This window comes from Delphinus delphis, chromosome 10, assembly GCF_949987515.2.
Source record: "Delphinus delphis chromosome 10, mDelDel1.2, whole genome shotgun sequence".
NCBI lineage: Eukaryota > Metazoa > Chordata > Mammalia > Artiodactyla > Delphinidae > Delphinus > Delphinus delphis.
This window is the reverse complement of record NC_082692.2, coordinates 1,863,255-1,884,719: the sequence shown is the minus strand read 5'-3', so window position 1 is coordinate 1,884,719 and position 21,465 is coordinate 1,863,255. Positions and strand designations below refer to the sequence as shown.

At 53.7% G+C, this 21,465-nt stretch overlaps 2 protein-coding genes across 3 annotated transcripts in view; one reads left to right on the top strand and one right to left on the bottom strand.

Moving 5' to 3' along the window:
• Positions 1-414: 414 nt before the first annotated feature.
• On the bottom strand, positions 415-15,098 carry WRNIP1 (WRN helicase interacting protein 1). Of its 2 annotated transcripts, XM_060023742.1 has the most exons (7): positions 14,167-15,098; positions 12,145-12,336; positions 11,463-11,704; positions 5,464-5,693; positions 2,828-2,983; positions 1,665-1,744; positions 415-1,116 (listed from the first exon to the last, which is right to left on the bottom strand). In XM_060023742.1, the coding sequence occupies exons 1-7, from the start codon at positions 14,902-14,904 to the stop codon at positions 841-843; spliced, it is 1,914 nt and encodes a 637-aa protein (XP_059879725.1). In that variant the 5' UTR covers positions 14,905-15,098; the 3' UTR covers positions 415-840. The 2 variants fall into 2 exon arrangements, with proteins under 2 accessions (XP_059879725.1, XP_059879726.1); XM_060023743.1 differs by lacking the exons at positions 1,665-1,744; positions 2,828-2,983.
• A 390-nt stretch (positions 15,099-15,488) lies between these two features.
• MYLK4 (myosin light chain kinase family member 4) overlaps positions 15,489-21,465 on the top strand; it is an 87,408-nt gene continuing 81,431 nt past the window's right edge. The window contains exons 1-2 of the mRNA XM_060023744.1: positions 15,489-16,446; positions 18,256-18,429. The gene's annotated coding sequence lies outside the window, so the exon portion shown is untranslated. The remainder of the gene's footprint in view (positions 16,447-18,255; positions 18,430-21,465) is intronic.

The following is a 21,465-nucleotide window of genomic DNA, read 5'->3' as shown; positions in this document are numbered from 1 at the left end:
TATGTGTGTGTGTGTGTGGGATGTGTGTTTGTGTGTTGTGTGTGTTTGTGTGATGTGTTTGTGTGTTGTGTGTGTGTGTGTGTGTGTGTGTGTGTGTGTGTGCGCGCGCGTGCGGGGGCATATTCAGCTTTAGCAAACACTGAGGCAAAACCGGATATATCATTTAGAAACACGGGGCTTCAAGAGTCTGGAGAAGTGGGGAGGCCCGGGCCGGGAGGCTGCTGATCCTTTCAGAAGCCATTTACAATCCTTCAAAATGGTTAGAAGTCAATTTTCGAAAGATACACGGACTTCCAAACTTTCCAACGTCACCTATGAAAATGTTTCTTTCACACAGCGTTTACCTACCAAACTGTGATGGTGACAGATGCTGGCACCTTGGATCCCAGGTGGAAAAACAGGCAAAAACTGAAGTACTTTGAAATAGTTTTATTGGCTCATAAGACCTTTGCATATAAAAAAAATACCCAAAACACTATGCAGTATTAAATCACAATTACATTTCTTTGCCAATTGAAACTACCCAGAATATACATTTTTTAAAAGAAAAAAACCCTACAGAACTGAATTCTGAAATGACATTATGACTTAAATACTATGACAAAATAGATAATCCCTCCTAACGTTAATTAATTGCACAAAGCTGCCAGACCGTTTCATGAGCATAATGTCGCACAGGGTGCAAACGAACACAATTTCGACGCCACACGTTCGGCTGAAGGAAGCTTCCCCCCCTCCAGGAACGCTTACACCTCCGGCACGAAAGGTCGGCCTGTTGTAACGCCCGCCAGGCCACCCACCGGCGATCCAGAGCCTCCCCTCCCTGGCCCAGCCTCCGAGTCAGCACCGCCGCTGCTTAAAGAAATCCACGCCCCTCAGTTCTTCGGGCAGGTAGTCCTGGTCTGCGGGCTCGCTGTACACGGGGGTGTACTTGTAGCCCTGGCCGTAGCCTAGATCCTTCATGAGCCTGGTGGGCGCGTTGCGCAGGTGCAGGGGGACGGGGGGCAGGGGCCCCTGGTGGCTCCGCAGGCAGGCCTTGACGTTGTTGTAGGCGCTGTACACCTCGATCGACTTCGGGGCTCGGGCCAAATAGACGACGCACTGGGCCAGGAGCACCTGGGCGAGAGGGCACCACTGTCACAGAGGCGCCGCCCCTGGTTAGTTCTGAGAAGACCCCCGCCCCATCCCCGCCCCCAGGCTTTTACTCCCCTGCTTTGCCCACAGTCTGGATCACCTAGGACAGAAAGAAGACATTCCTGCTTGAGGCGAGAGGCTGAACCAGACCACTGGTTTTCTTTTCTTTTTTTTTTAAACTGAAGGAACATTTTATTACATGAAATTTTTCTTGAAACCCGAATATATAGAGCTAAGCAGAAGCGGCCCTGTTTGTGGGTGAACCTGCGGAGATTTCCTGTTTGGCCCCTCTGACACTTCTGTCCCCAGGAAACCCCGGGCACCTCCTCGGCACTCAGGACTCCCCCAGTTTGAACACATGACCCTGCTGACACCCGAAGTCCCCTCTCTAGAGTCTTAAGCTTCTAAGATGCGAGTGAGAAAGCCAAGCAGCTTCTTCAGTGTCCCAGGCACCCACGGTGAGGGACCACGAAGGGACACAGCGTGAGAGCAAGGGACCGATCTGCAAAGAACGGAGCGGGTTCCCTTACCTCGCACTCGGGCATGCCTATAAAGTGACAGCCTTGGTAGGCGGCGACTGCTTGTGTTAATGCAGACGGGTCGGCCAGACCTGCCACACACACAGAGACAAAGGCACATGTAAGTCGTAACGCACACCCCCATCCTGACCCATCACTGCCTGCAGACTTTGACCAAAAGAATCCACTCAGCAAAATCTGATCTCACTAGCGTACTGGAGACATTTACTGAGTGGGTACTGTGCAGCGTCAAGAATTGTCTCCTCATGGATAAAAACTCTACAGCTAGTAGGAAAAACAGGAGACTACGTACAACCCACATAAGGAGCCGAGGCCGTGAAGACAGCCACAAGGACGGACACATTAAAAGCAGAACATTTACTAAACCAAAGCAAGGTAGAGCTTTCTGGTCGTTTTCTTTAAATAGTGTCCAGAATCTTCCATCTCTTTCTCAGGAGCTGTCTGATGGAACCAGAACACCTGACTGCAAAGCAAATTTAAAATGTTTCTTTTATTTCAACACAGGCACCTCAGAGAGACTGTGGGTTTGGTTCCAGACCACTGCAATAAAGTGAATACCGCAATAAAGCAAGTCGCATGAAATTTTTGGTTTCCCAGTGCACATAAAGGTTACGTTTACATGCTACCGTCACCAACGGCATTATGTCTAAAAATACTTTATTGCTAAAAAAATGCTAACCATCATCTGAAGCTTCAGTGAGCCAATCTTTCTGCAGTAGCGGCATCAAAGATGACGTGTCACACATCTCCATAACAAAAATATAACGGAGGTGAAGAAGTGTGAAATACCACGAGAATTACCGAAGTGTGACAGAGACGCCACGGGAGCAGCTGCTGTGGGAAAAGGCTGCTGCCAGACCCACCTGACGCAGGGATGCCACAAACCTTCACTTCGTAAAAAACGCACTATCTGTGACACGCAGCAAAGTGCAGATGAAACGAGGGGGCCTGTCCTCCTGCGTGGTCCATACCGCAGAGGAAGCAGAAAACGGTGACTCTGGGAGACAAACACCCCGAGCACACCCCCCGACCCCCGGGAATAAGCGGCTGTGCTCACACTGACTCTCCCCCTCCCCACCTGCCCCACACGGAGCCAAGGGATTCCCAGGCCGAAAGGCAGCAGCACCGCTGGGCCCGGGCCCCCCGTCACTCACCCACGTCCTCGCTGGCAAACCTCACGAGCCGCCGGGCCACGTACAGCGGGTCCTCGCCCCCCTCCAGCATGCGCCCCAGCCAGTAGAGGGAGGCGCTCGGGTCCGAGCCCCGCATGGACTTGTGCAGCGCGGAAATGCAGTTGTAATGCTCCTCTCCTGGACACCAGAGAGCACCGCTCAGCCGTGGCGGGATGTGGGGTCCGCGCCCACACGCCATCCGAGCCACGCGCTGCTCTCACTCGGCTGACTTCAAGGAAGCCTGAACTAGCGCGGGGCCCAGGGAGGCCTGAGGAGAGCGAGGTGGGACAGCCGCGCTCAAGCTGCCCGGTGACCGGTGTGGGACGCTGAGCCTGGATGTGGGCGCGAGGCCCGGCAGTGCGGGCCCGGCCCACCGCAGACACGGAGCACGCAGGACAGCTCTCCTCCGCCCGCCTCGCCGACTGTGAGCGAGGAGGTGGCCCCGATTCTCCCCCGCTGCAGAGGTCCTCGGGTCTCACACTTCTACTAGGTCCACGATGAAGGTAACACAGTCGAGGCCACGGGCTCTGGAGCCAGGCGGCCTGGGTTGAAATGCCAAGCGCACCGGCCACGTGACCGTGGGCAAGTCTGACCCCGTCTGTGTCTTGGTCCCTCACCTGCAGAATGGGTGCAACACCAGCTAGCTCACGGGGCTGTACTCATAACGGCCGCCAGGCACAGGGCAAGCGCTGTAGGCACGTGTGTGAGTTGGACCTTCTACGCTAGCTTCTATTTCTGCTTTTACCATACACCACTTTATAGCCTAGAATTCCACACTATCTGTGTAGAACCTCAACCTCAACGCAGGGCAGAGAACCTGTTCTCATTTGGAAATCTCTTCACTCTGACACAGAAATATCGGAGCTAGCTACCAAATCCCATATATGCTAGATGACATGAAAAGAAATAAAATCCTGGGGGTGGCGGTCTTTGTCTCAGCAGAGTTACAAAAAAGGCCAAGAGTACCAGCGAGCAGGTTCCAGGGCGAGGCCGCTATCATCCGTATTTATGGAACAAAGCCTGTGAGAGGATGATTCCCTAGGTTCTGAAGTGTATTTGTGTCTGCCGACCCACTGTGGGTGGGGATGTGACAGCGGGGGCGGCACGAAGGGGAAGGCTTCTAGAATGTGCAGGTTCTCAAGGCCTGGCCCAGGCGGGCAGCAGAGAGCTGTGGAGAACGGGGGTCCCCGTTGTGCGTGGCTCCCCGTGATGGAACATGACCCCGAGAAACAGGAGCCCCCAGCTGGGGTGTGTCTGACAGCGCGCGTGCGCGTGTGCGTGTGCGTGCGCTGCGTAGGTATGTGCTGCAGGGGTGAGGCTGGTGGCCGCGGGGCGGGCTGGCGTGCGGGCAGCGCCGACACGGGGGAAGGTCCTGTCCTCAGGATCTGTCAGACTTGGCTTTGAGGATGAGTTTTAGCACTTGCTTTGTGAACTCAGGCTTTGCCATCTGTAAACTGGGGTAACATTAATAGTTACCTAACTGCCTAAGGTTTTGAAAACTAAAAGACAAACTTCCACGTTAGCTACCGTTACATTAGATGGCAGCTCTCTGGTTTTCAGCTGACAGTCTGATGACACATGAGAGCAGTTCCACGGGGTCCCGTCAGAATGAAGTATCACCTTAGTACACCCACAAAGGAGGAAGACCAGAGCCTCCAGAAACAACGGGAGCCCAGCACGTGGGTGCATCTCATTCGCATCGCCAGTCCTCGCACCTGGCCAAAGCGGAGCAATGCTCTACGCCCAGAAGGGCTTACTGCCCAGACTTTCTGAGCGTTCACACCACGTCGGGGCACAAAGTGCTGGGGGCTGAGATGCCTGGGCTGCATCGGGACGGAGACGGGAGCGGCCATGACAGGCCTCCGGCATGTCCCGAGTGCCCCCAGTCGGCCGAGGCGCTTCCCAGAGGCCACATGGCCCGCTTGGTGGCCTCATCAGGAGGCCATGCCCGGAACCAGTCATTGCCAAGCTCCCCCCATGCCCCGCCCCGGACAGCTGAAGGAGCTTCCATCACCAAGAAGCATCTGGAAGCACTGCAGACACGGCACGCAGTGACAGCTCGAGCCATCAGCTTCCTCTCAAAGGTGTAGAAGGCTACTCCGGTTCCTGCCGCGGCTGCCGAGAATCACACAGACCCAGGTCTACCCTACAGCCTCGCCTGCAGGAGACTCTCTTCAGCACCCGCGTCTTTTATAAGAAGACACAAACGGGCTGTGCTTACGACATTTAATATTGCCAGGTCAGGAATTTAAAAAGAGCCGGATCGTATTTGGTACCTGTAAATACGGTTCCATGAAAACAGATAAACACACGCGTCAACTTTAACTTTTTAAAAAGCTATTATGAAATGAAAGCACCAAGTTCTATGCAAACTTAATTTTGCGTGAAGACTCTAAGAATTAAAGATTCTAACTCATTTAGCTAACTCTAACTGAACTGAGCTTCTGAAATTAGAGGCGCACCCAACTTCCCGCAGTTTCATCCCCGCTCTCAGGGCCGCCCTGCTGTGCACCCGAGGAACCGGGAAGCAGGTTTGCGACACGGGGCTCTGGGCGGGAGGTGCCTCTATGACCAACACGGAGCTGCCCGGGGGCCGCACAGCTCGGGCGGTCACTCACCTGCTCGGTCGTACAGGATGTGAGAGCGCTGGAGGCCTTCCTTCACGTCGCTCTCGGTGACCAGCACGCGGCTGGGAGGGTAGCTCTGCCCGCTCTTCTTCCCGAACGCCTTCCTGGCGCTCAGCCTGGCCAGCACCGCCAGCTGCAGCCCGTTCAGTCCGGCCCGCGCGTCCCCGTCGCTCAGGCGGGCCAGTGTGTCCACTGCCTTGTCCTCTATGAACACGGAGGGCCTGCAACACCACCGAGAGCGCGTCACACGTGGGGGACACGCTCACCCCACAGCACTCTGTGACCTTTTGTCCCTGCAAGGCCACTAACAAGGCACCCGAGGTTCAAGCCTCTGCCCTGGATCCCAAACCACTGTGTTAAAGCGGGTCCACGGTGTCACACGGGTTGGCATCAAGACTGAGAACTGCCTCGCCCTGGAGTCGCGAGGTGATTTCACTGGACGCTCTGCCCTCTGCATCCGTGGGTTCCGCATCCACGGATTCAACAGCCTTGGATGGAAAACGTCAGGGGGAGATTCCAGATGGTTCCAAAAGGCACAGCTTGAATCTGCTGCATACCAACAACTATTTACAACAGTCTACGTGTCACTTACATTGCGTTAGGTATCACAAGTCCTCTAGAGATGATCTGAAGTATATGGATGTGCTCAGGCCCTATGCAAACACTACGCCATCTTGCGGAAGGGACCTGAGCATCCGCCACCCTCGGATTTTGGTATCTGCTGGGGCAGGGGCCCTGGAACCGTTCCCCCTCAGATACTTAGTGACAACTACATAGGCCTACACGTGTTCCTTATTTTACAAACGACCCACCAGGTCCCCAGCCCCTCTGGGCACAGCAGGACCCAGAAGCAGGGCTCTGGGATTTAGGCCTGGGGCATATGCTGCCACGGGGGTACTAAGCACACGCGGACCTTCGTAAAGGAGGTCTAACCACGACTCCTTTTCGACTCTAACTGAACTACTTTTCCTATTCCCAGTCTAGTCACACAAGATGTGTGACACATCTCGTTACCTAGAGGGGTCTTACTCTTCCCGGCTAGGCGTCAGCTGCGCGTGCGCAAAGCAAAAAGTAACCGTTCAAAGTGACGGCTCACCCGTGTCGTCCGCAACCTTCATCAGCTGCTTGAAAAACAGCTCCTAGGCAGCCGCTGGGCTGGGCCAAGGCGGGGAGTGGGAGGTGCCCACAAGAGGGGCCCAGCTTGTCTACGAGGTCCATGCAGAGGTCCTGACCACACACCCATCCCCCCTCGCTCTGGTGAACAGCCTGAACGACCCCGGTCTGCACCTCACTCCCCGACGACCCCGAGCCCCTGCCCCCTCACCAAAGCCAAGCCTTCCGGGGAACGCCTCCCACCCCAGGGGTTAGCTGCGCTGTGAGTGACTCTCCCAGGACCCCTCACAGCTGCCTGGGCCCCAGAGCCGCGCGAACCGCCTGCAGGGCCCCCTCTTCCCTTCCTCATCTGACACTCACCACACACACCAAGGCCACCTCACTGGCTCTTTGTAAAGCTGACGGCCCGCTCCTGAAGCAGATTTTTTTTTTTTTTTTTTTGCGGTACGCGGGCCTCTCACTGTTGTGGCCTCTCCCGTTGCGGAGCACAGGCTCCGGACGCGCAGGCTCAGCGGTCACGGCTCACGGGCCCAGCCGCTCCGCGGCATGTGGGATCTTCCCGGACCGGGGCACGAACCCACATCCCCTGCATCGGCAGGCGGACTCTCAACCACTGCACCACCAGGGAAGCCCTGAAGCAGATTTTTGATGATTTGGAAAAAACTAGACAACCCACACTAAAGAGAATGTGTTGCACAGGCCCACACCAGAGGGGGTGTGGCAGCCCAGGTATGCCTGAGAGGGAGGGCAGGCGGGGCTCGGTGACGGCACATCATCTGTGCGCGTATACATGTGTGCGTGTGTGTATACATGTGTGCGTGTGTGTGTGTACGTGTGTGTATATGCATCTGGGTGTGTTTGGGGGGGGCAGGGAGACCCAAACGGCCTGAACATCTCATTTCAGAACTAATAAAAGCAACGCATTCCATCTCCTTGGAAGGCTTCCTAGCAACAAAGAGCCCGCAGGGCCATCTGCAGGAGGAAAGGGATCGAGCCGCAGCCCTGAGCGAGCGTCACCTGGAGCCGGGCCGTTTGGTGGCGCCATGCCGTCTCTCCACCCCCGCCACCGCCGGGCCGCGAGGACGGAAATCATGTTTCATTCTTTATGAATGTGCACTCCACATCTGCACAACGAACGGACTAACTTCAACCTTCCCACCATCTCAGAGTGAAACATGTATTTTTAAGCATGGTGACACATGGAAAGTACAAAAACACCAAAGCCATAAAAACCCCTTATCCGTACCACCTGGAGAATGACAGCTACCAGGTCATTTGCTGGATCTGCTCTATGGGCCGTCCACCCACGTCTCTGTCAACCTCGCTGGACCTGGGTGGTGTGACCTGCAGCTCCGGACACACCGGGTGGCAGAGAGAGCCTTCTGAACACCTTGTGAATTTCTATCCTATAAATATCCAGTCTCGTTTTTAAAACAAAATTGGGGCCATACCATATAGCGCTTACAATCTTACTAAAAAAATTATTATTTTGAAATACAAGCAAGCTACTCAGAACTCTGAATATTACTTGTTTACCAAATGGGATTATAAAAAATGTAAACACCAGCAACAAAGCGGTAAAGTCCCCTGTTGCTCTGCCACCTTCAGGTCAGGGCTCTGGTGCACGCACCTCCCGCCTGTGTGACTGTCCACCGGATGCACCGAGAGGCATGAAGTGCTTTGGGGCAGAGAACAGGCAGACGGGTGGCCTCACACCCCGGCCCTCCCGCTGCTCCCGCGTTTCCACACCTCCGCACGGGCCTCGCTAACTATGAGAGAAGCCGACTAGCAGACTGTGAGCTAGCCTTTAAAAACGGGGACGAGTTTTACGTGGGTGGAAAAGGAAATCCTTCCTTCGCTGTTTAGACTCTTAACCAAAGTCCACACTGTTCCACTGTCACCCTGTCCATCAGGTCTGGAGTCAGGGGACGGGAAGGCACCCCCCCGGCCGCCAGTGCGCCACAGCCCCTCTTCCATGTGAGCCACACCCCAATTTCAGCCCCGCCCAAAATGAGTCTTTGTAAACACAAATGAATCTGTCAGCACCTGGGCTCCACTAACCAAGGTGCCACTTGGGACAGTCACGCGCCGAGTCTCTGATGGGAACCGGCTGCCAAGAAAGCCGCACGGGACGGCCAGAGGTCCCTACCGCCGCCAGTCCATCCCAACCCCCGCCAACTCCAGACGGCCAGAGGTCCCTGCCGCCACCAGTCCGTCCCAACCCCGGCCGACTCCAGCCAGCTTCTGAAGAGGAATAAATGCGCCAGAACACCTTGAGATCTCAGGAGAGGGAACGGAGTAGGGTCACGCGAGAACAGAGGCAGGGACGCGTGCACCGCCTTTGGCAAAACCCCTCAACAAACAGCCACTACTGCACAGATCACGGGGACCGTGCTCCGGCTCAAGAGTTTAAGGCTATTGTAAAACGGAAGCGTACACTTCTACAATGTTTTTCATTTGGAAGTAACTTTCCAAAGTCATAAAAGAATTAAAGGAGGCACAATCTACCTTGGGTAGATTGCCTGAAATCGCACAGCATCCCACAGAGAAATAAGCAGTAGACCATAAACTATATCGTTATAATGTGATTCAAAAAACGGTGCCATAATAAGGGAAAAAATGGTTTAAGTGCACTGGGAAAGATCACATTCCAAAGTAATGAGACCCAGAGAGGAAGGAAGTGACAGCCTCGTCCTCTAGCTGGAGAGCAGCATGGGGTCTGAGCCGGAACCTGGGCGCGAGCGGCAAGGCCAGCGCCATCCTTCCCCCTTTCCTTCCAAGGCCTGCATCTTTGTGCACCTTGTTTTCCTGCGACCTGGAGGATTCTACAGCTGGATGTCTAAGCTGCAGGAGGAGTGAAGTAAGTGAAAAGACGCCTGTTATTTCATGCAGAAGCACATACGTGGCTCAGTTACCCGCTCCCTGAATGACAAAACAATGCTCTGTGACTCTCTAAGGAAAAGGAACACTCCACGGTCAGGGTGACAAGAGCGACGTGTGTCACGTTACAGAGAACTTTCCTAAAATCCAGGTGTGTGGATCTCAGCACAGATTTACTGACTCCACAGCCTCCAGGGCCTGACCCCGGGCACATGCCTTTTCAAACTATATCCCTGGTAAGCGTGATGTGCAGATCTGGTCAAAAGACACAACTGCTAAATTACACATGGAAGCCTTTGGTTCCTAATCCTTTACAAATTAATACAGTCTGCCTGGACACGAAGAAGCACAGAGAAAGGTTAGAATGTTAATACTCACCAGTAGCACTTTCACTCAGTACCAAGGAGGTACTAAGTAACTCCTTGAACTTCAGGTTCCTTCTTCCAACTGGGTTAGAAGCACGCTTTCAAAATCCAGCTCCATCATTCAAGCTGTGTAATCTGGGGCACATGACTCGGCCTTTTTGCGTCTCAGCCTCCTGAGCCAATGACCTATGATGTCTCCCAACTTAACTTCTTGTCAGAACTGCTAACGAGTAGACCCCTGATCGTCTGCACCCTGCCTGCTGCTCTGGTCCTCGTTTCACTTAAACTACGGCATGGCCGTGATGGGGAGGGGATAACCTGACAGTCATCCCGTGAATAAAATAAATAAATGACCCTAGATACACACAAACATGGCACAGAAAGTTGCAGACACATAACGACAGCCAGTACATGCACAAAAAACAACACACACGCAAAAGTCAGGATTGTTTCCCTCTCAATTTCCCTTTATCACTCGGTTCCGCGAGTCTGCAGTGGACGTGCTGCTTGGAGGAAAGCTGGACTGGATGCACAGAGCGGGCAGCAGCCCTGCAGACCCCGGCGCACGCCCCGCACGCAGAGGCCCCTCCTGGAGCTCCCACCGTGGGTGGCGGTCCCGCCTCGGCTCTACCCTAAAGCCACGCAACCTGGGTGCTGATGGGGTCCTCGGCCACGTCCAGGGCTCTCACGAGGCACCACATAGCTCCTCCGGCATCCGAGACAGGAGCGAGCGGCGGAGGCCGGACACACGGGGAGGGGCAGCTGAAACCCACGCCCCGAGCCTGAAATTCGGTCTTGTGCCTTAATCGTCACAGAGGAGCAGCCCCAGAGCAGTGGGGGTGAGGGTGCAGGCGCCAGCCCCAGGCAGATGGGCCTCGCCCCCCAGCGCTATGGCTGCTGACGCGGGACCCCGGGGCGGCTGAGGAATGCGCCCTAATACAAAGAAGGTAAAACCTCTGCCCCAGGTAACCCAGCCAGTCATCCACGATACACACCCCGTGCGTCGCACAGCTCTCACAATACAGAAGGAGATCACCAGGAGAAAAGGGGCAGCCTTTAAGACATCATTTTCAGCTAAAATTTCTTTACTTTCACGGAACTGAGTTTGACTTCTAGAGTGCTCAAACGTCATCCTAAAAAGACTTAAGGAGTTTTATGGTAATATTTATACTAATTCTTAGTGTCTTAAAAAGAAAAAAAACTGCAAGAACAGGAAATTGGGATCTGAGCATAAACTTCAAAAGATTCATAAGGTAAGTCTATCCTGTGAAGAAAATAATCAATAAGGCTTCTCATGGTCGGTCTTCCAAGCCTTAAAAAAGAAGTGTGCTAGGAAAAGACCCAAATCTGTCAGCACAAAAGCAAACACCCAAGAACTAAAGCAAGGGGCTAAGCAGTTAAAGCTGGAAGAACTACAGATGAGCCCGCAATGGGCTCTAATGCGCATGTGAAAAGCCAGGAGCCCTTTGCAGAGACAGAGTCACACCTGTCTGCCTGTCTGTAACCCAGCACTTCCCTCCTCCATTCCCGTCTCTCCTAGGAGGACATTTCTCCACCCCGCCCCTCCAGCCCCAGCCGGGGATTCTCCGGGAGGTGTCACCCCAGGGCCCTGCCGGAGCCGGAGTCACTTACTCAGAGCCGCTGTTGCTGCCGTGGCCCAGAGGGTCGGCAGGGCGGCTGGAGTCCAGGACGTGGATCCCCAGGGAGTTGATCGCCCGCATCAAGACAGTCACCACAGCCTCCACCGGAAGCTTCTCGAGAACGATAACCCGGCAGCGGCTCAGAAGAGCAGCGTTGACCTGGAAGGAGGGGTTCTCCGTGGTCGCCCCAATCAGCGTGATGGTTCCACACTCCACGTGAGGAAGGAACGTGTCCTGATCGTGGAGGAAAACAAAAGAAATTGACCCCCGTCGACACCCTGCAGGATCCTGGGTAAGTCGGCTGTTCCTTCCTTTTCCTAATTCTGCGCTCAGGATTAGGTTAGGAACTTAGACTCACCGTGAGTCCTGACGTTTAAACACTTACGAAAATTGGAAGCTTGACCCAAAGTGGTGTTTCTGATATGTATAGCTCAGAAGTATACCAACAATTTCATTTATCAGATAGAGGAAGCATTTTCTGGTCACCAAAAAAAAAAAACGCTAAGAAAAAGTGAAGGGACACAGGCAAAGGAGAAGGGCTGAGGGTCTAGGCTTCTGCGGACGGAGAATTATCATCACCCCCAGCCCCGAGCATTTATGCAGTGACCTCACGGGCTTTACACTCAAGTCAGCATTCACAAGGACCACAAGAAAGTAAAAAGAAGTGAACATACCTGCTGGGACTTATTGAACCGATGAATCTCGTCAATAAAAAGGATGGTTTTCCTCTTGAAAAAGCGCTTCTCGTTCTGAGCTTGTTTGATGACGTCGCGCACGTCGGTTGTCTTGGCGCTGGTCGCCGACAACGTCACGAACCTCACGCTGTGTTTCTTGCTGTTGTTAGCTATGATGTGGGCCAGCGTGGTCTGCGACAGAGGGCAGAGCGTGGAAGCTGGTGAGATGGAGGGACGCGCACCTAGGCTGCCGCGGCAGCGTTCACCCGCGGCCTGAACGCTGAGGCGCGCTCGGCAGCAGATACGCTCGGAAACAGCGCAGCGCGCTTCCAAGTGGAAAAGAATGTTACAAAGAAAACAGGAAAGCAGCTGAAAGTTCGCCGATCCTGATCTCCTCTCCTTGGTGTCTAACCCCATCTGATGCCTTCCTGGGGACGCTAAGATCTCTGGAACCCCCGGAAGGAGCGGCCACCTTGAGGCGGCAGAGCCTGGCGACAGCCGTGACCTCTCCCAGCCAAGGACACAGCACCACGGACGGCTGAGGCGCAGACCCACGGGGCTGGCGGGGCCACATCCGAAAGCTCCGCAGGGCAGCTCAGAAGAGGAGAGCCAGCCCTTGAACTGAGAGCCCAGTGATGACCCCCGGCGCTCAGGGCGACCCCCGCCCCGTGGGACTGTCCACTGAGGACAGAGACGGAACAGCAGCACCGCGACCCTGTCAGCGCTTCCCGGGAAGCGACGCCCGGCGCCTGGCATTTAGTGGGTGCTTGATAAACACACACACGCTGTTATTAACTTTATTATTACTGTCAGCAGTGAAGTATAGCAGTTAAGGACGGAGGTAAAGAAAAACGGAAGACCGTGTCACGAGGGGCAAATGTGCTCCTGAACGAGTGGGAAGGGGGCGTTCTGTTTTCTGAAGTCGCACAGCACCATCATGCACTGCGGCTGCTCCTCTGCAAGCCCGGCCACAGGCCACATCTGCCTCGCTGTGACCGGCGACCAACCACTACTCCGAACGGTTCGGCCCACTGGCTCTCCTGCCAGGCATGCGCTCTGAGCGCCCCTCCGCAGGGGCGTTTTTCTTGCCATCTGCCTCTACGCCCGCCACCTGATTAGCTGTTCTGACCGTCTTAAGAGCTCTAGGGAAGCACTAAGAATGCTACCGCGCGCTGCCATGCTTCCTGGGTCAACTCCGATTGTTCCTGGCTTCAGAAGCTCCAGTGCAAACAAGAAGGCACACCACGAGCAGGACGCACTCCAGGAACTGGAATAAACGGAGATGCGATTAAGCTGTGGGAGACGAAGCTGGAAAGAACAACTGGAGGAAATCCGTAAAAGCCCTTGTGCGCTGAGGGCTCTGGGCCCGCTCACAGCTCTGAGCCCCTTCGTGCCTCGTCCTGGGCTTTGCTTTTCGCTCCCTCGTGCTCCTCTCCTCCCTTTCCCTGAAGACAGGAAAACATGTATTTCAGCACCGCCTCGCTTTCTCTTTTTTCCGTCTAGCTCCTGTCTCCTTAGGGCTCCTTCCCAGTCTCCCCAGCGCTTTTCCAGTGACGTGTTCTCTAGACCCCAACATCCTAAGTGCCCTCCTCTGGGCTTGTGCCCGCCCCTAAGAAAACACTGGCCACCAAGATGCACCGATGTTGCTTCTTTAAAGGATAAGCCATCCTAAGGACAGTTATGGAAACGGCGGATGAAGGCGGCTCGCAGGGGCAAGGAGTTCTCCTGTCAGTCCTGTTAAGCGAGCACAGTCTCAAGTTTTAACGAACACCCGTCTGCTGAAAAAACCAACGGCTACAAGGAGCCGGAAGCAGCACAACAGAAATTCTACAATTCCCGGCTGCTGGCTGCACACCTGACTCCACCCGCCCCCGGAACAGGATGGACCACGGCTCTGGGCGGCCCGCCACGGGAGTCCCCCGATTCCCGCGCACCCCCCGTATTCAGACACCTTCACTCTGTTAACGCCCGGAGAACGCGCCTGCGGCCCGGGGGCGCTGCGGGGCGGGCGGACGCGCTCACCTTGCCGCAGCCCGGCGGCCCCCACAGGATGAGCGAGGGCACCTCGTTGGCCTCGAGCAGCGAGCGCAGCAGCGTCTCGGGCCCCACGGCGCGGCCCTGCCCCACGAAGTCCTGCAGCGCGTCGGGCCGCATCGTGTCGGCCAGCGGCTTCCCCTGCAGCAGCTGCCGCACTTCCTCGGCCGCGGGGACCCGAGCGTGCGGGCGGCCCCCCGGGGCCTCGAAGGTGGCGGCGGCGTCCGCGTCCCAGCGGCCCGCGTCGTCCTCGCCATCTGCGTCGCCCGCCGCCTCCTCCTCCTCCGGCGCCTCCGCCTCGTCCCAGCTCCGCGGGGACGCGCTGCCCGCCGCCGCCGCCGGCCGCTGCCCCGCGCCCTTCCCGCCGGGGCTGCCGGGCCGCGCCACCGGGAAGTCGGGGATGAGCCGCGCGCCGCTGGGCGTGGGCGGCGCGTCGTAGCTCTCTCGGCTCTCGGTCTCGCCGCCGTCGTCCGGCTCCTCGGCCTCGCCCTCGCTGCTCTCGGCCGCCGTCGGCGTGGCCGGCTGCTTGAGCGCGGAGCTCTCGGACGGCCGGCGCCGCTTGGCGCGGGGCGGCGCGGGCTCCGCGTGGCCCGCCGGGTGCAGCAGCAGGCAGCGGTCCAGGTGCGAGTTGATGTGCGCGGCGGGCATGGTCTGCTGGCACACGGGGCACTGCACCCGGTGCAGCTGCGCCAGGAACGGGTCGTCCTCGGGCCCGCTCACCTCCATGGCGGCCGCCGCGCTAGGCCCCGCGCCGCGCGACCCTCGCTCGGGGAGGCGGCAGGACGCGAGCGGGCCGGCGGAGGGCGCCGCTCATGCCTCACGTCCGGGCTGCCCGCGTCGGCCCGCCCTCGGCCGGCAGCCCCGGCGCCTCGCGCGGCGCGCCGGGAAGCAGAGTCCGCGGCCCCTCGCCCGGCAGCCGCTGGCCACGGCCCGCGCGGCCTGACGGGAAACGTAGTCCGCGGCCGCTCGCAACGGTTCGCGCGGCCTGTCGGGAAATGTAGTCCACGGAGGTTCGCTTGGCCGCCGGGGGCAACGGCTCGCGCGGCCTTTCGGGAAGTGTAGTCCGTGGACGTTCTCCCGGCTGCAGTGCGTTCCCTTCCGGCCGGCCTCGCGAGAGGCCAGCGGGTTGCGCGTGCGCAGGCCTATCCTCCGTGGACGGGGCGCCGGCGGAGCCGTGGAAACGCGCCGCGGCTGCGCGAGGGGAGTGGCTTTCCGCACGTGGCGGAGGTCAGGGGGCGAAGGGCAGGGGGCGGAGAAATGGGAGAGACGCGGGACGCGCCGGCGGGGAGCAGGGGTGTACGGAGGAAGGGGAACACGAAGGTCCTCCGGGTGGGCGTGTTCGCCTGGGCGGCGGCGGCTGCGGCCGCCAGAGACAAGGAAAGGGAACCATCCGCCCGAGATTGTTGGCCTTTTACCCGGAACGCGCGCTCGCACACGTGGTGTCTCACGGCCGTTTTGTAGTTAAATGTTAGAAATGGCCGGGCATCTCGAGGCGGCGTCAGGCTCCGCCGCGCGCGCCGCCCCCGGGCCGAGCGACGTCGGGTTGAGTCCCGCGAGGGGTCTGGCCTGGGGCGACGGGATGACCGTCTCTGACACGCGTTCCTGCTTTTCTCTAAACTTCTCCTTCAGGAATGTGACACAAACCTGCATTTTTGGTATTTAAAAGAAGAAAATGGAATGAAAACAGAAGTGAGACAGTTTTAGAAAAGAAGGGACTTTCCTAAAAGTTGACAAAACTGGGATGTTTATTTAATCTGCACAGGAACATCTCCTTGGAACTTACCCAAACGCAGACCCCTAAGGGTTAAATGAGCCTCTTCACATGAGATGATTTTACAAAAAGGAATGCCTCACAAAGAACTAGAATTAGGTAAAAGATAGTATGAAAGGAAAGGGCAAAGGAAGTGTTTTTTTTTTCAGTTGATACTGGTTGTGAAGCATGTGTCCCAACCTGCTGGCAAGTGTTGAGAGGACTGAAATCTGACTTTCTGATAGTTTTTCCAACTACGTATGTTAGGCTCAGAAGTAGTAATTAGTAGGGGCTTCCCTGGTGGCGCAGTGGTTGAGAGTCCGCCTGCCGATGCAGGGCACGCGGGTTCGTGCCCCGGTCCGGGAGAATCCCACATGCCGCGGAGCGGCTGGGCCCGTGAGCCATGGCCGCTGAGCCTGCGCGTCCGGAGCCTGTGCTCCGCAACGGGAGAGGCCACAGCAGTGAGAGGCCCGCGTACCGCAAAAAAAAAAAAAAAAAAAGTAGCATTAGTAGAAAAGGTAAGTAAGAATGAGTTGTGGAGTCTTTTATTGTTTGGCCATCATGCAATTTGAAATGTAGGATCATGAGCTTTTATATAGCCTTTTACTTATCGCCCAGAGCATCCAGCCCCCGAACTTCACAAAAGCAAGTACTTTGCGAAGAGGTTTGCGGGCGGGGAAAGAAATCTTCTCTCCTTGTCTTAGGGTTATTAGCTCGGGCCCTGTGAATGTAACCGACAAAAGACAGATTAAAAAGAAAAACAGACTGTTAACATTTGCAGCGCCCCTACACACGGAGTAACTGGTGATGGGCGGGCTTAGGTAGCAATTTATCAAAAGAACAAAACATTTGTAGAGAAGCCACAAGACAAAGGAAAAGGACCTTGAGTTTCTAGGGCGGCCAATTGTGGGAAGGCAAATATATGGGAAACTGATGGGAGACAAGAACTAGTTAGTAAAGTTGGTTATGCAGATTCCTCCAGTGCCACCTCTGGGCTGATGAGGGTCTAGAGTTTTCTCCCGTGATTGACTTCTGCCCTTTCTGATAGATTGGGGGCGGGGGGGACACCTTTGCAAACTTATGTCCTGCTCTTAGGAAGTAGGGAGAGAGCAGCGAGCTTTTCTTGTATCAGCTTAATTGCCTTTAGCTCAATATAATCCTTATGCCAAACTGGCACGGTTTGGTGCAGCGTATTCTGCTGCCCATCAGGTTCTAGGGCTGTCCTCAAAATGAGTTGTGAAGGAAAGTGTTACTAAGTATGGAAATATACACTACGTATAGAAATAGATGGACATGTGGTCTCCTCTAACACAAGCAAAATATTTTAAAATAATGACAACAAACTGGGCAACAACTCTGAAGCTTCCTGAGTCTTTTAATAAATGTAAAGCTTAAAACTTACTTTTTTTTAGAAATGATATATGCTTATTATGGGAAATCTGCTCAGAGATTCTCATTGTTAATATTTCAGCACCCTATTCCAGTCTTTTAAAATGTATTTCAAAAAGAAAAATATATCTCAAGACTACACTGGGTATTTACATATAAATGTAAACCTAATATACATTTTCAAAAGTTTTTACTGTAATGGGAAAATATTCATTGCATAATATGGAGTAAAAGTTAGAAGATACAAAGCTATATAGTATAATCACATTTTTATACAAGTGTTCTGCTCGTATATATAATATATAAAAGAAAAAATAAGAAAAAGGAAACATATGAAGAAAAGACACAACTCTCCATACACGTATATGTACTTTACTCCCATGGTGTCATACATGAATAAAATCGCACCATTTGGATAGACTGTGAGGTGAAAGTGCACTGGACTTGCCCTAGAATCTGGGCTTGAGTTGGACATGGTGTGACCTTGGGCGAGCTCCTTCCCCTCCCAGACTCAGCTTCCAAATCTAAGAGGGGAACAGTAACGCCTCCCTCTCAATCTGTTGTGAGAATTAAGTGATCCTATGAATGTGAAGGTGTTTAGTACTGTGCCCAGCGCAGAGTGAGCCCTCTATTACTCTGTTTTCCTGAACCCCAGCTCATCCTGCCTGAAGTTCAAAGTTTTCTCCACTAGATGGTGATGGTAGAAAAATAAAATGAGTAAACCATACCAGCCTCTAACCAGATTTAAACTTTCTTTTTAGATCAGCATAAATACAAATAAGTGTAAACTCTGTTATAAGGTTGCAGGAAATGAGTTCAATGTAAAGCAGTAAGCCCTCGGCTTAAGTGTCCTCCGTTAATCCCTCACTGCTTTCTTGTCTTCAGCCGGACTTGGCGCTCTCTTTGAGCAGTGTAACCATGTCTGTTCTCTGCCCCAGAATCGCAATGGGGATGACAGATGCCGCGTGTGGCTCAACTCTCAGATCAGCCATCTATTCAGTGGCCACCGGGAAAGCCTCAGGCTGGTGCAGGTCCCGCGTGCTGCCGTGTAATACGCCTCCTAGTGTTATCGAACCTCAGGCGTCATCTTGGCCCTCGTAATCATACCCAAGGTATGTTGGACATTTTGAGTTCAGTTAATCCCACCATGATGCACATCCCTGCCATCTTTAGTCACCATCCTAAAAGTCAGCCCCACGGCCGTCTGTTCCCCTTCCTGCTTTGGGAGTCCTCTTACCTAGCCTAACCTCATATGCCTTTCTTTTCCTGACTTTCCCTTGTGTCCCCTGGAATCTATGCCACGTTTCTATTAACTTTAGTAAATTGAATACATTTTCTTGCTACTGTAATAAGACTGCCTGATTGTTCTATTTTATTACTGGTCTTACTGGTATAAAAGAAGTGCTTTGACTTTTATAATTTATTTCATATTTGGCTTTTTGGGGGGAAACTCTTATTAGTTTTAAGTGATTTTCAATTGATACTCTTTGTACAAAAAGAATACATCTGAACTTTGTCATCAGTTCTTGGCACTGAGCTTCAAAAATCCTTGGAATTTCCTGAGTGACTGGAGAGCCAATGAGGCGACTCCTGGTGGGTCCCCGGAGAGCTTCAGGATGGGAACTGCTCACCAGAAACACCAAGCACACAATTAGAGGTTGGAACTTCAGGCCAGCCATCACTGGGGAGGGGAGGGATGTTGGAGATGGCCTTCAGGCACATGGCCGGTGATTTAATCAGTCGTGCCTGCATAGTAGAACCCCAGTAAAACCTCTGGACACCAACGCTGGTGGAGCTTCCTGGTTGGTGAATATGGCAGTGGGGGTGGGAGGAGCCCTGTCGCCATGCAGAGGGCATGGAAGCTGCGTCCGGGATCCTCCAGACCTCGTGTTATGTGCATCCTTTGTTAAAAAACTGAAATGTTTTTCAGTGAGTTCTGTGATTTCTTCCAGGGAATTATCAGACCTGAGGCGGGGGGGTTGTGGGACCCCCATCTTTGTAGCCGGTTGGTAGGAGTGCTGGTCCCTGAGCCTTGAGGCTGGAGTCTGAAATGGGTCATTACTGTGAGGACTCTGCCCTGATCCGTGGGTTCTGATGCTAACTCTGGTAGGTGGGCGTCAGAGCAGAATCAAATTGCAGGACACCCACCTGGCGTTGGAGAGTTGGTATCAGAACAGTGCTTTTCCTCTTTCCAACACATTTATCTATTATTTTGTTTTCTTTCTGAATTTCATTGGCCAGTACTAGTTATTATTACACTGTTGGAGAAAGCAGGTCTCTTTACCTTATAAAGTGAACAGTGAAGTGACAGAGCCAAAGTTCTACTTCAATCCCTGACTTTAAAAAACTTCTAGTAAAATAGAGAAAGGTACCTCCTTAACATGATGGTTTTTGTTTTGTTTTTCCTCAAACTGGCAGCCACCATCATATTTAATGATGAAAACACTAAAGATATTCGTCGTTTCTTCCCACACTTCTCACCCTGGAGAGCTTTCCAGTCCTTTGCTGCGTCTGGGTTACTACTTACTCTTCAGTTTAGAGAAGTCCTGTTAATTGTCCCTGACCCTCCAGGCTGGTTTGGTCCCTTTGCTCATTTGACACCTTGTCTGTCCCTTATGACAGATGCCTCATAGTATTATAACTGCCCATTGCATGTCTGTTTCCACTCCTGCCCAGCTTCCATTATAGGACAGTGCAGGCCCCATGCCTGACACGTAGGGAGCGCTGGGCTGGGCTTGAACGGGACCCGTGACTGGCAGGTGTCAAGTGCAGGCTTCACCCTTTCCCCTGAGGTTCACAGCAGGAGCATTCTGTTTCTTCCAGAAAGACCACCTGAATGGGGCTTTTAGTTACGGAAAGATGAGATGAAGACTTTCTGCCGACATGGAGATATTTAGAGAACCCTTCCATAAAGAGAAAGGGCACTTTTTGGGAGGCGAGACTAAGATGGTCTCCTAGGAACAGTGGAGAATTGCCACTGGGAGGAAAGACTGGGTTGCTCTGGGGAGAGATGGATTTTTCATAGAAGGAAGAAGAGAAAGTGGAGGGTGAGCCGTGACATCCGTTTCCTTCTTGTCCATCAAACTGAATTTGAAACCCTACGGGGAGAGGGCTGAAGACCAGAAGATGAGCTGATGTTCTGGGCAGGAATCTAGATCTGGAGGACCCAGCAGCGCTGCGTTGGAGGGGAGGCGACATCCCCTAGTTCTGCCCTCCCCCGCTCAGACCCTGGTGCTCGCACCGAGGCCTCATCATCAGTGCCGGCGCCCAGGCTTCTTCCAGGAGGGTCTTGACCATGGTCTTCGCCTGGCAGGGCAGGGGGACCCTGCAGACACACGTGAGGACTGCAGCCCATTCCAGCAACTCTTCGAGGAATTTCCAGAAATGAGTCGGGGATACGCTGGGAGCTGCTAAGCGACTGGGTAGTAGAATGAGGCAAGGGTAAAGAGGATCTCAGAGATGCTGTTGAAGAAGCGTATTAAAAGTTAACGTGGAGTCCAACAGGTGATCCCGTCCGAACTGAATAAGTGAAAGAGAAAAAGCAAACCTTGGTTTCTACCTTACACCACAGGCAAAAACTAATTCAAGATGGCTCATAGGCCTTGATGTAAAAGCTAAAAGTATGAAGCTTCTACAGGGAAACGTGGAAGAATATCTTCATGGCTTTGGGGTACGTGAAGGTTTCTTAGTGAGGGCGTAAACAGCACTGATCATTAAAAATATACATATGAATATATATATATAAATTGAACTTAATTAAAATTTTAAAAACATCTGCTCTTCAGGAGACATCTGTGAGGATGGAATATTACTCAGCCATAAAAAGAAATGAAACTGAGTTATTTGTAGTGAGGTGGATGGACCTAGAGTCTGTCATACAGAGTGAAGTAAGTCAGAAAGAGAAAGACAAATACCGTATGCTAACACATATATACGGAATCTAAAAAAAAAAATGTCATGAAGAACCTAGGGGTAAGACAGGAATAAAGACACAGACCTACTAGAGAATGGACTTGAGGATATGGAGAGGGGGAAGGGTAAGCTGTGACAAAGCGGGAGAGAGGCATGGACATATATACGCTACCAAACGTAAAATAGATAGCTAGTGGGAAGCAGCCGCATAGCACAGGGAGATCAGCTCGGTGCTC

Bases quoted from the DNA above. Each gene is read 5' to 3' on its own strand.
- WRNIP1 (XM_060023742.1), bottom strand. From the start codon at position 14,904: ATGGAGGTGAGCGGGCCCGAGGACGACCCGTTCCTGGCGCAGCTGCAC. The intron at 11,705-12,144 runs GTATGTTCACTT...CTCCACGATCAG, and splicing joins GGTTCAATAAGTCCCAGCAG to GACACGTTCCTTCCTCACGT. The intron at 5,694-11,462 runs GTAAGTGACTCC...GTGGTGTTGCAG, and splicing joins GGCAGCAACAGCGGCTCTGA to GCCCTCCGTGTTCATAGAGG.